The 12,411-nt window shown below is 38.4% G+C and overlaps 2 protein-coding genes across 3 annotated transcripts; one reads left to right on the top strand and one right to left on the bottom strand.

The window, feature by feature from the left end:
* Nucleotides 1-165: 165 nt before the first annotated feature.
* Nucleotides 166-1,396, top strand: LOC114517019 (guanine nucleotide exchange factor MSS4-like). The gene is made up of 2 exons (XM_028536661.1): nt 166-520; nt 803-1,396. The coding sequence occupies exons 1-2, from the start codon at nt 344-346 to the stop codon at nt 1,040-1,042; spliced, it is 417 nt and encodes a 138-aa protein (XP_028392462.1). The 5' UTR covers nt 166-343; the 3' UTR covers nt 1,043-1,396.
* LOC114517017 (rhophilin-2-like) lies at nt 1,302-11,972 on the bottom strand. 2 transcript variants are annotated; one of them, XM_028536657.1, is made up of 18 exons: nt 10,883-11,972; nt 6,237-6,391; nt 6,025-6,156; nt 5,734-5,812; nt 5,547-5,624; nt 5,263-5,387; nt 5,092-5,146; nt 4,968-5,021; nt 4,810-4,870; nt 4,615-4,706; nt 4,312-4,407; nt 3,906-3,986; nt 3,405-3,471; nt 2,820-3,037; nt 2,632-2,728; nt 2,317-2,393; nt 1,955-2,098; nt 1,302-1,748 (listed from the first exon to the last, which is right to left on the bottom strand). In XM_028536657.1, the coding sequence occupies exons 1-18, from the start codon at nt 10,937-10,939 to the stop codon at nt 1,584-1,586; spliced, it is 1,833 nt and encodes a 610-aa protein (XP_028392458.1). In that variant the 5' UTR covers nt 10,940-11,972; the 3' UTR covers nt 1,302-1,583. The 2 variants fall into 2 exon arrangements, with proteins under 2 accessions (XP_028392458.1, XP_028392459.1); XM_028536658.1 differs by lacking the exon at nt 10,883-11,972 and adding an exon at nt 6,528-7,077.
* Between the last annotated feature and the right edge of the window lie 439 nt (nt 11,973-12,411).

Below are 12,411 nucleotides of genomic sequence, written 5' to 3'. Positions count from 1 at the left end.
TATTCCGAACCTTATCCGACTATCCTTCCGATCTCTAATCCGAGGGCGTTGTTTTAAGCTGTCGCATTATAAGCTTAAAAATTGAATTATTATTTTATTCTATAACTTCCATGCATTGTATACATTTTCCTTTTTTTCTTCTGTCATTAGATCCTCCTTCTTACTCCCATTTTTATCCTCACAAAAAATTTCCGCTGGGGGTCTGGGGGGCGTTTTGATTTTCGAAGCTACTTTTAGCGTATGGGATTTTCTCCTTCTAAAATTCAGAACGTGGGGGTCACTTGATTATAAATGTGCTTGTTGAAGACGAAACGTTTGCAATCTTTTGAGTTAAACTTCACCCATGGCCAGTGTTAATTCTGAGGAAGAAGTGGTTGAAACGGCGAACGAGGAGAAGCTGAAATGCGTCGATAAAACAGGGCTTGTGTCAGAAAATTGTAAAAACCTGAAATGGTTGCTCTGCCCTCATTGTGATTCCAAGGTTTTGCAACCAAACAAGGGAGAATACCTTGAGAAAGACGTAAGTATGCTGAATGTGTAAAGCTGAGAGTGATAAAGAGATCATACTTCAACAGAGGAAGGTATTGCTTTCTCCCCCCCCTTGTATGCCCCCTCTTGCATGCTCCCCCCCCCTTGCATACCCCTCCTTGCATGCCCCTTTTTAGCAGGGAGAGGGTGATATCGCCCAATGACAAAACTCGGCATGCACCAGTCCATGAAACCTGGGCACATGCTTCTATTCTATTCAAGTGATATTTTTTTTGTCAGTCAAGTTATTCTTACACTATTCACCATTCTTTAGTATGTTCTACCATTCACATCTGCGAAGCACGAAGTCCCCGAGGAGTCGGAAAGAGAAACGCTTTCTCAATTCTGGTTAGTGATAGACATGTATACTTTTGAAAATGTTGGTTTTTCAAAAACTGTTGATACAACCAAGTATCTGATATGTGCGGACTGCGAGATAGGACCAATTGGGTTTGTCAATCTGGACGATAAGAGTAAGCATTATGTTGCTTTGAGTCGGGTCAAACATGAGTGATGGATAGCATTGTCTTTCAATAACGGAAGTGTGTAGATATCATCTGCTAAAAGCAAAGATCCATGAATCTTCATACAGAAAGCACTAATCATTATTCAAATGCAAATCTGGACATAAATCATTCTTTTGACAAAAACAACATGAATGCCTCAATTAAAAAAAGTTAGCTATTTTTTATCTCTAAAATATTTTTGGTTACACTGTAACAGGATTGCCCTTAAGTATGACTACTAAATTCAAGCAAATGTTGTAATAAATATACTCTTTTATTAACTCTATATTTACAAAATTTTACTACTTTCAAATGTCCTTGTAATAAATATATAGGAATGAGTAATCTAATAGAAAAATTCATCACCACAGTGTTTTATTCCTTTAGTTAAAACATAACAGATTTAAGGAATATTTATACTTCTATATTTCTGATAACCGTAGAAAAAAGAACTCTGATCTATCTAGTCCACAGGCCATAGCACTCTCAACTCTCATATATACACTTAAAGGGGCACTTCGAAGAACCCAGGTTGATTTCCAACTTGTACTATAATGCATGAAGTACAACACTTGGTGAGACTGCTGACAGCAAAGTCAGTGTTACACTCTGTCCTGATTCCTGTATAAGTTTTGACACAGTCTTATGGTTTAAACACTTGGTATTGTGATCACCAATGGCTGCTATGATATCACCAACTTGTACTCCAACATGCTAAAATGAAAAGTAATTGTTCTAATAAGGCAATTACCAAGACTCTAATTGATTCTAATTTAACTTTATCAACACAAAGTAGTGCTGCTGGAAAACAAGCCATCATTTGGAAGAGGTTAAAAAAGAAATCAGAACGGTCAGTCGTCTCTCTTGATTCAAAACTACATACAAAGAAGATATATAAAACTGGAGTGTTTATCTCCTACCTGTCTTCGGGGACTAATCTTGCAGATGACTGTTGGTGCGTTCCCGCGTATTGATATCCCCAACCCCCCGTGTTCGTCTCTGTTCAACGTGACCGTCTTGGGCGGATGATACGATATTTTAGCATTGAATACATTCAGCGGACCCTGGAGTAAAAAGATCAAGATATGAGAGAAAATATTAGGAGACTTCTTCAGTGGCCATTTTGAAAGGAAAAATGATTGCATGAACCCAGTTGACACGATTTGTTATGTTCTGATAAATCTTGCCGTGCCTTAGTTATTTCCTATGCGTCTGATTCATGGGCGATGATATCTCGTGAAAGTGTTGATAATTATATTATACCGTACAACTCAAAACTTACCAATGCAGCCAGGATATCTTCGACTTCATACTTCTTAAACTCCGGTTGAATGGCTCTGTCTTTTTTGTCTGTTGAGCCTGTAAACGATTGACAAAGGTTTGGTTTGAGACTGGTGTGAGGGTGTGCGCAGCCCTGTAGGGATTCAAAGACGGGCTGAGTGGATCTGTTTTTTTGTTGATATAAAATCCTATAGGTAGTCCAGATTCCTCCAGAAGCATTTATGTCCAGTTTCGTATCACGGTCTGTGACGCACGAAATCCTAATAGTGGTATACCGAAAGACCTACAATATAGGAATATTTGAGATACTACTTACAGTTGATATCATCAGCAGATTCGATAAATTCCAGATCACCAGAGATATCAATCGATGACAGTTTATTTTTCACTTGACTAGAGAAGCCGTTCAGAACCTACCAACACAGAAGATAGAATCATGAAACCTCTATTTCTTCCGAAGGAAGATCTCTTTCCAGCATTTTATAGAAAACAACGTGATGTTACCTTATCAATGCTCTTGATCCTTGCAATGAATCTGTCATTTTTTGCGATCTGCGTTGCCTTGCTTTCCGTGACCATCGCTTTCTTCAGATGGCTTTTCGCTTTGTCCGTGCGACAGTCCTCGTTCATTAACCACGAGGCGATCTTGTTTACCTCGACCAACGTCGACAACCTTTTCTCTGATCCGGCCACGTCATGATCGCAGTCCGTGAAATCAGGATCTATAGAGATCAGTAGAACATATTTTTAGATCGGGGTTTGGCCTGGCGGCAAGGGTACACGCCTAAAAACGATCAGGTTGATGCAACATTGATATGAACAGCATCGAACAATGTTGTGCTGCCCACATTGTTCAGAGTTGTTATCAACTTGGAACAATATTGTTGGAACTGAATCGGGTGTAACAATATTGTTCCAAGTTGATAACAACTCTAAACAATATGGGCAGCACAACATTGTTCGATGTTGATGCAACAACCTGATGAGTTTTTAGCCGTGTACCAGGACTAGCCACAGGCTCGATGATGTATTCTGAGTTGATCTACTGGAGTTTAAAACTTCAAGTTACGACGATTATTCTGGACTTACCGTAATTCTGCAGTAAGATTAATGCAGCGTAATAATGAGCAATGGCTTTGAAATGTAGAGACTTCACCTGGAAAGCAAAAGAACTTGTTAGATAAAAAAAATTGTCGTATGGGGCGAGGTATGAGCCTTGTTTAAGGAGCTGTGTACGTGACCCCGGTTAACCGAGATTCAACGAAGCGTGGGATGATTTTGAAGGATGAGAATAAGTCTTCATGAAACCAAATAAGGACACGCTATTGTCAGGACGACCACATCACTGCCAGGCAGAGTTGGTAGATATGCAAATATTTGAGGCCAAATTGTCATTAGTGCTATCAAGAAAACAAAGAAAACAAAAGGCAAAGACAAAGGAAACAAAGAACTAGTGTGATATTGTTTGGCCTCAAATATGCAGCTATCTACCAACCCTGCTGCCAGGATCATGTTATATACTCATTTCAATACCTCAGAGTCATATGACGCTCCTTATTATCATTTATGATATAATGACTGTTTCTTTACCTCTGCTAAAGTGCACCAGGAGGGTGGAATGCTGGCCGTCTCGGTCATGGAATCTTTCAAAGCTTCGTATCTTCCAGAAAGCTTGAAGAAAAAATGAATTTTTTTAAAGATCCTAGTTCTACTAATTATGAATTGTTTTGGACGCTTTGTGGATATAAAAAAGCTCTTGCTGTTCTTCACTATGCGAAATTAGTTCGCGCGTGGAGAGGAATTTTTCCAATGAATTTTCAAAAAAAATCTCACCGACAGAGATTCCTCCCTGCGCGAAAAATTCTGCCTCGTGAAAGACAGGCTTTCAAAAGGAAAAGCGGGTACTTTAACACGACGTCTCTTAGTCGTAGCACTCCTAGGTACTTCATGTATTTCGTGTAAATGAAAAGAGCGTATAGTCATGACATTCTCCTACCTGGGCTGCTTCTCTTGCCAGTATGTTATAACATTCAACATCTTCCTTATCGGACTCTCTCATGTCCCAGTTAAGAGTACATTCATGTGCTTGCACCTACAGCAAAGATAGTGAAGATATATATTAGTTCCCGCTTCGCTCAAATAACCGGAAGACATTATCCCAACCACGCGTATCCTGATATACGAGTGTTTTAGGAATCAATTCGCTTACAAAGAATGCAGCAATTATATAGGATTTCTCATCGTAAAAATGAATCTTTATAACCTTCAATAACTACCCTGAAATCGTACATCTTCGTACCTTAAAGATATCCACCAATACGTCAAGAACTTCGGGCGATAGATCTTTGCTTAGTTTACTTTTAACACTTTGTTTAAGGTATGAAAATATTCCTAAAATATAATTTGAAATTAGGAATTGCATATTTTGTCCGATCGCCGTGTGGGTTAAAACATCTTCCTTTCCTAAAAGATTTGATAAAACGTCAAAGCTTACCAACTGCTTTTTGGAGCGCGATTATCGCTTCCTGGGCTGATTTCATCTCTGTGGTGAACTCCTGGAAATCACGAGCAGAAAATCACGTATAAACATGCGAAAACTATCAATTCGAGACCTTTCGTTTTGTGCAAATTTTGTGTGATTCAACAACTCACCTTTTTCGCTGCTATTTGGGTCCATAATACTCCGATGTTGAACAAAACACAGGCCTGCAAGATCGGAGAAAGTTGCGTTAATGCTGGAGAAGTATTTGTGATACAAAGAACATGGTTTTAATACCTTTTCATAGGCCAGCGATGTGCTCGGTGTTTGGTGAGCCGTTAAAGAATCAAACCTGGAAACGAAAATTTTTTTAATTGGTGAACTATGGTGAATCAGTCTTCAATCGCATCTAGAGTTTAACTCTAGACGTCTGTCGTATCAATAATGGCAAAACTAGCATCAACTTACCAGACAAACTGTATGCCTGCAAATGATTGACCACTGAACAGCCTTTTTTCAAGTAACGTCAGTTGGTTGTAATATTCGTACAACATCTTCACTCCTTTTTCGTTCCTTTCAGGAGTTTGCATCACCTGGAATTGATTCAAAATTTAGCCGTAAGAGGTTTGAAGGTTTTGTGTGATCTGCTCCACCACACCCCCTTTGAGCTTCAGTCCACAATTCCATCCCTTATTCACCTCTCAAATCCCTCCCCTTCCCGCCTTCTCGGGCACATCTGATGGATTATTTACCTGTCGCATTTCAACCAATCTTTCAATTTCGTCTCGAAACTGTTCTGGGTTCTCATGGTAATGACTCTCGATAAAATCCTTCAAAAATACCAAATATGACACATTAAGATTTGAAGATATAAGTCATATAACCACTGATATATTGTAGCAAAAGTTGACCTGCTTTTTATTCAAGGGGATATGTTACCTCTATAACTTCCCTCCATTCAATATCGACTGTATCCTTCAGGGAAATTGCGATCATTGGAAAGCCTGTTCTTTTTGCGCTAAAAAAGTGAAAGAAAGATTTTCTTATAGATCGTGATTAACGAAATATGAGAGATATTTTTTCTTAGATCGTGTAACTTGCTTTGTAAACCTCTAATTGCAGACTGTTATTTGAATGAATGATCCTACAACTGGGTAACCAAGTAACAATAATTATACTGACTATTTCCTTGAATATTGGCTTCATGGAATTAATGTAAATGAGACTAACCTTTGATAGATGTCAAAAGCACTCTTTAAGTTAGCAAGCTCGTTGTACAAAACCTCCAGACGAGAATCATAAAAACTTATTTCCAATCGCAATGTATCCTGAACCTTCTTGTTATTCAAACTGCAAGTGCCTCTGAAAAACATAAACTTATTATGAAGCTGGCACGTTCTACAACCCAAGTTTACTTCAAGAAGTTTTCAAAATTATCTTACGGTTGTTGATTGGTGGCTTGCAGCATTTTCTCGGCGCCATCTCTTAGTCGTAAATTTTTAAAGATTTGTCGGTTAAGATGTTGACGTTTCGCCTGAGCCGCTCCACGTAATGTTCCTCGCAGTGGATCATTGCTTTGAAACTGCTCCAGGTTCTCCTATAAAGATCAGAAACGAACTGTCACAGTACTGACTCAACTGAGATAGTTTACCCTGGTAAGAATAACGGGTCATTTTAAGTTTTTAAATGAATCGCAAAGGCTATTGCCCCTCGTATGAAGAATATACTCTTACAATAATATCTTCCCTCATTGTCGATGGATAATCAACCTTTCTGGTTAAGTCCTGATTCTAAAAACGTCGCTCGTACGAATGACTAACACAAAGCTTCGTGTGCGTTTTGACGAGTCTGATCTACTGCAACTAGTCTTATATGCCCACACTGTCCGTATTTTGTATGCAGGTATTCGAGGTGATGAGAGCAGCCAACTATTTTTCAAGTGTCACTCGTGTGTTTCGTATCATCTTGCCAAATGTTATGCTCTTTAACACGCGCTCGTGAAAATTTTGTGTTTCGAAACGTCGCAATTAGCATTTAGCCATTTACCGAGGGCGATATTATCGTTACAAGGAACAATTAGAATATAAAGAAGTCTTTACGAACTGGTTTATAAGGAAGAAAAGTATTTTAAGTGTTGCCCATTTAATTCTATTCACTCGAGATAATTACAGGTTGGGAGAATTAAAATGAGACCATCCCAGCGCTAGTATGTCGCTTTCAATCATTCGTTGTATTGTCTGACCATATTGTATGCTTCCGGCTCGTTTGGACTATGAAATACCTCGGCTTTTCCTCAAGAAACCGATTTCCTACTGTAGTTACATTGTGTTAATATTGCAGAGATATTTCTTCACCGCTTGGCAATAGAGGAACTGTGTTCTTTGACCACTCGAGGATCTGACAGTGCTATGCAGTGTGGCTTAGTCTCATCTCCAAAGAATCACTTGGGATATCCCAATCACGAAAGATTGACACACTAGTGATCCAATCATACTGAACCGACCCATATTCTAGCTCTTGTGTTCATCATTGTTATTTATAGAACCGGCCTTTAAGTCAATACTGTGTCCTGTATGCCATATGTCTATTGATATTTGTTTCTTGACTATATTTGAAATTTTTACAAAGAAATTGGATCGGAAGTGCCGCTTGGCTTACGAAGTTTCAGTGCAGTTATTCCGGCTCTAAGCACTACGCATTATTACTTTTCGCAGCGGCTTCTCTTAAGTATCGACTTCTACGTGAAAAAATATGCTTTGATTGTGCTCGTAAAATCTCTTTGTTTTCCTTTATTGAAATGGATAAAATCTTTAATTCGTTTGACAGACAAATCCTTTCGTAATCCTGCCTCAGTGACAATTAATGTTTTCCTGTTTTGGACTTGAATGTGGCAACAGAGTAAGGTGTTAGCTGCCTTTTATTTTTATGATATAAACTAAAGAACTTTCCCGATTCCCCGCACTCTTTTTTCTTTGGTCTTCTTGTCTATCACTTGTATTTAAAAAGCTACTTACTGATACTCGTTAAGTTTGAAATAGAAGAAGTCATTAGTGATCAATGTGAAAGCTCTTTCTTAATCATTGGGAAGATTTAAGGTAAAAACAATAAAAGTCTTGCTCGAGTGGAAATACTGTCATGGAATTGTCACGACGTGACTGAGATCTTTCACCCAATGAGTGTGAGTGAGCTTAAAGAATACAGGCGTATGTTTCGCAAAATATTTCATCCATATTTGGAGCTTTCATGAATAAACATTTCAATAATAAATATCTTTCTGGCCGCATCACGAGCCAAAATACTCGAGTGTAAACTATTTGCAACCACTTCAAGTCAGCAAAACACATCCGTGTTGATGTCCTCTTTCAAAAAGGCATTAAATTATCGGTCGCACCCGACTGAAACGTGCAAAATTGAAAGTAAACTGGAGAAAACTCGTTAAATTTGAAGTGGTGAAGGCGACTTCGGCTCCGTTATCGATGACTTGTCTGGACGAGGACGGAACTTTCTGTTTCATATTTACTCTGGTCTATGCATGAGGAATCGTAAATACTCGCTTTTTGAGAGGCGTTTGCTTCTAAGGCAATCTACAGTAATCCTACAACGGTTGAAGAGACTATATATCTATAGACTTTACTGTTCTATAGATTTTACTGTACCGAGGATCGGTAGAAGAGGATCAAGTGTAGATCCGTGGTAAACTGACTATTACACTTTTTCTATAGCAAATGTTTTTCAAAAATATCGGTGATTGAGACATCTACCCGATTATTAGCGTGGGATTAAAAAGCGGAAATCCACTTTCTAAGATGAGATATGCTTGAGAATATTACTGCAATTTAATGTGATTTCCTTGCAAAACCAATGATCGGACTCATCGGAGTATTTCAGTTTTACATACACGTGATAATGAACCTTTGACAATCATAGAGAATTGACTGAAGAGTATCAGGGCGGCTCGGTGGCACCATGCATGCATGAGAAAGTACTTCCGAGATTTCATACTTCAGTGAATATCGAATCAATTACACGAGTTGGGTTGGATTTGTTATAAGAAACTTAGAAGAATTTCTACAGGCGAATGCCTCGAGGAAGATTTCTTTTACAAAGCGCCGACTGATGTTCTTCTAAACACTTGATACGAGGGTTACTCTTGTCTAGGGGAGGCTACGGGATTAAAACAACGGGATTAAAACAGGACTTATGAATAGGTTTCAAGTGAATAATCATACTGTATGACATGTACGGAACTTAATACAAATCAAAAGATTACACTGATGAATGGCCCCAAATGTTATAATTTCCCGGCAGACAGTGTCAGTGATTCTGCACGGTGTAAATCTCAATATGCATGTTTATTCCGCACAGGGGAATAACAACTCGTGAAACCAGGAAACTGTGGTTTTCCGTTGTGGATATAAGATCGTGTTCATGTGCTTCGTTTAATTCGTTTTCTACGGGACTGAAAACTCATTTCTCCCGCGGTTATTGAAAACAGGAGCGGACAATGTTGTGTTGCAACCCAGAAACATCATATCCAAACTTACAAACGTGTTAAGTGTTCAGGATTGTAGCCCCAATATGGAAAGATCAGATAGGTTTTATTCCCGAGATTTGTCACACGACGGATAAACTACGCTTTACATTTTTGCATGCTTCATCTGAATATAGCAGATGACCTGACTTTGGAACTATCAGGAACATTTCAAAAAGGCGTAGACTGCGTAGGTTTGTTACCGTCAAATACTCCTGTGTTGATCTGACGTTTTCTATAACAGCTAGTGTAGGAAATATCGATCTATATGCGTGCTTTAGTATCTAAAAAATGACCTATAAAATAACACGGGCGATGGCTAATTTCGATGACGTAATTGTCTCCCCCGCGTCGTGTGATAATTTAAGAGAAATACAGCAAGTGTGTGAGAATATCAAAAACAATTTTAATAGACGAACCACAATTTAGAGGAATGCAGTTTTATAGGAAATTGAATTAAACGCGTAAACACGTTACATCCGTGTTGAAACAGATGGTTTGCATGCTGTTTAACAAATATTTAATTGCTCATGCAAATCATTTGTCTCTTTCGACTATCGTCTGCCAATTTCGCGCGAACTAATGCAAACAGTCAAACACTTGGGTTATAAATGTTTCCCGTGCCATTAGGATAACAAAAGCGTTTGAAACAACAGCTGCATGGCTTGCACGAATTTTCCTCAGTTCGCATTTGACGATAAGCTTTGTTCAAAAGAGGTTTATAATTTGTGAGATGATTTAAACGGATTCCCAAAAACATTCCAAACTTGCTTTTGAAAAAAAATGAATAGAAAAAATCGAACGGTAAAGCACTGATAAAAAATAGAATTTATATGAACTTCTTCTGTTGCCAAGTGTCTGAATGATGCGCTGAATCGAGTCATGGACTAGAATATAGAGAGGATCAGTACGCTTTATTTTCATTTGCAAAATGTTCATAAACCATCTCTTGAATGAATATAATTATTATAAACACAGTACAATATGCAGTAAGTCTGTTTCCCTCGGATATGGAAAATCGTCATTAGTCAAAATGGGAAGGAAAATCGTTTAAAATTCTCAGTAAAATTTGAGTTTGGAAGTTGACCATGAAACTAGAATTACAAACTTATATATACTCTCTCTCCTCCATAATATATCACTGATTCTACAACAACAACTGTTGTGTAATATAAAAAATTCAGGTTTCTAAAAACGAAATTTCCGAAATGAAAGGGGGTGAAACTGACGTTGTCATAACAATTGGCGAGATCAGGATATTTTGCAAGTAAGTTTTGTGAAGAATGAAATGGCATATCACTATTTTAAAGAAATAAGGTCTCGGCCGTAGCCCGTAGATAGGCACATTACACACCGACTAACTTTGCCCTCGTGTCTATCAAACGGTTGATTAAATAAACCCAATTACTCAACAACGTGTACAGATGCTTGCGTGATGCTTCTTAGGTCCTCGGTGTGTGTGAATCATTGATTGTATTAAATCATTGGTAGTGGTAACATTATCAATACGAAATGTTGGATTACTAGGCGCTACCAGATATGATTTCACGGACTCACCTCTCCATATATCATCTTCGCTAATTCTTTATCGCTTAAGCGCTTCTCGTGAGTCATTTCTGTTTGTAAATCGTTGCAATTCTTGATATTTTATATCAAGTTTCTTTCACTTTATAGTAGAACCAGAATCGCAACAATGTTTCTTGATTTTAAAAGCGGGTTTTTCTCTGACTTTCCGGCGTTGTGGCTATGATAAAACTGTGCTCCAACTCCAAGTGGTTTGAAGTTGATGAACGTCGTATTGTTATGGATATATTTAAATCATGTTGCATGCTTTTATATAGGAGGCGTGATCAATTTGGTTTGATATTTCCTGCACGTCATGAAAGATATCGAAGCATTGAAAGATATCGATTTACATAATTTTGGGAGAGAACAACATTACTAACCACAAACGTTTGAATTCAGGATTGTTTTGCTTACCAAGAAATTTATTCAAAAGTTCGGTGTTTTTGACATTTAGCTCTTGCCAGCGACACATGGGATAAATAATATAAAAATAATTAGTGTAAACGATTACTAAATATTGATTGTTTCCTGTAGTTAACTATCGTGATGCAATTGAGGTCATCGACCTTCTTCCCAGGCGGTGTGCAACTCAAAAGTGGTTTTGTTTTGCAGGTACTGTGACGAATTGACGCACGAAATTTTCGAAATCCTATATTCTCAAATGCTATTTAATGACCCTATTCCACCCTCCGCGTTTCATTGAGGCATGCCTTAGATTTGTCGCCGCTAGCTTTGACTCAATTCAGTACGATCCAACTGAGAAAAACAAAGAATGTTTTATTGTATCAGTCCAATGGTCTCAGGAACTCGACATCCTAAAACTACGGACTTGTGGTTGTGCACGTTTTGTGTGTGTTACAGCCGTACAGGATGTTCTCTTGGCACAAAAAGGTTTATCAAATGAAATCAAACATCGTGTCTTTAGAGTATCACTCACCGGTCTTACCCGATTGTGTAATGAACGATCCTATGTGATACCTTACGACCCAAACATTAATACGTACGTGAATTCACTCACACCTTCTCCCACAAGCAACATTATCGCGTAAACGTAATGGTATGAGCACTATGTTCAGGTCACCGAGGCGTAGGTGCGATTCCCGCTGGAGGATCTGATTTGCATTTTTCGCCACATTCCTGGTTTGATCTTAATTAATTAAATGTTTCTACCTCCGCCCGCCCACCCCCCACCCCCCCCCCTTTTAAACCACATTTTATTCTCCCCTGCTTTGTAAAATTGTGGTAGTATTCATTCATGTATTACGAACATTACTCCCAAAACTAAGCAGACACAAATCGCTTCGAACATTCACGTAATCTTCCCTCCCTATGCCTAAACCACCACGCATGTTGAGAGAAGCGTTTTCATTGGTTGTGGCTGGGTAATCCAGTTTGCTATTTCCGCCGGATCATAACTGGTGTGTCACACTTCGCTGAGCGGAAAGACGGAAAAATAAAAAATGGTATTCCTAAAATAGTCCTTTTCATCCAAATTTAGTAAACTGTTTTGGCCACAGAAA

This window comes from Dendronephthya gigantea, unplaced genomic scaffold (genome assembly GCF_004324835.1).
Source record: "Dendronephthya gigantea isolate DGI-Jeju-01 unplaced genomic scaffold, DenGig_1.0 000007F, whole genome shotgun sequence".
In the NCBI taxonomy this organism is placed as follows: Eukaryota; Metazoa; Cnidaria; class Anthozoa; order Malacalcyonacea; family Nephtheidae; genus Dendronephthya; species Dendronephthya gigantea.
This window is presented reverse-complemented; position numbering and strand designations above follow the sequence as displayed.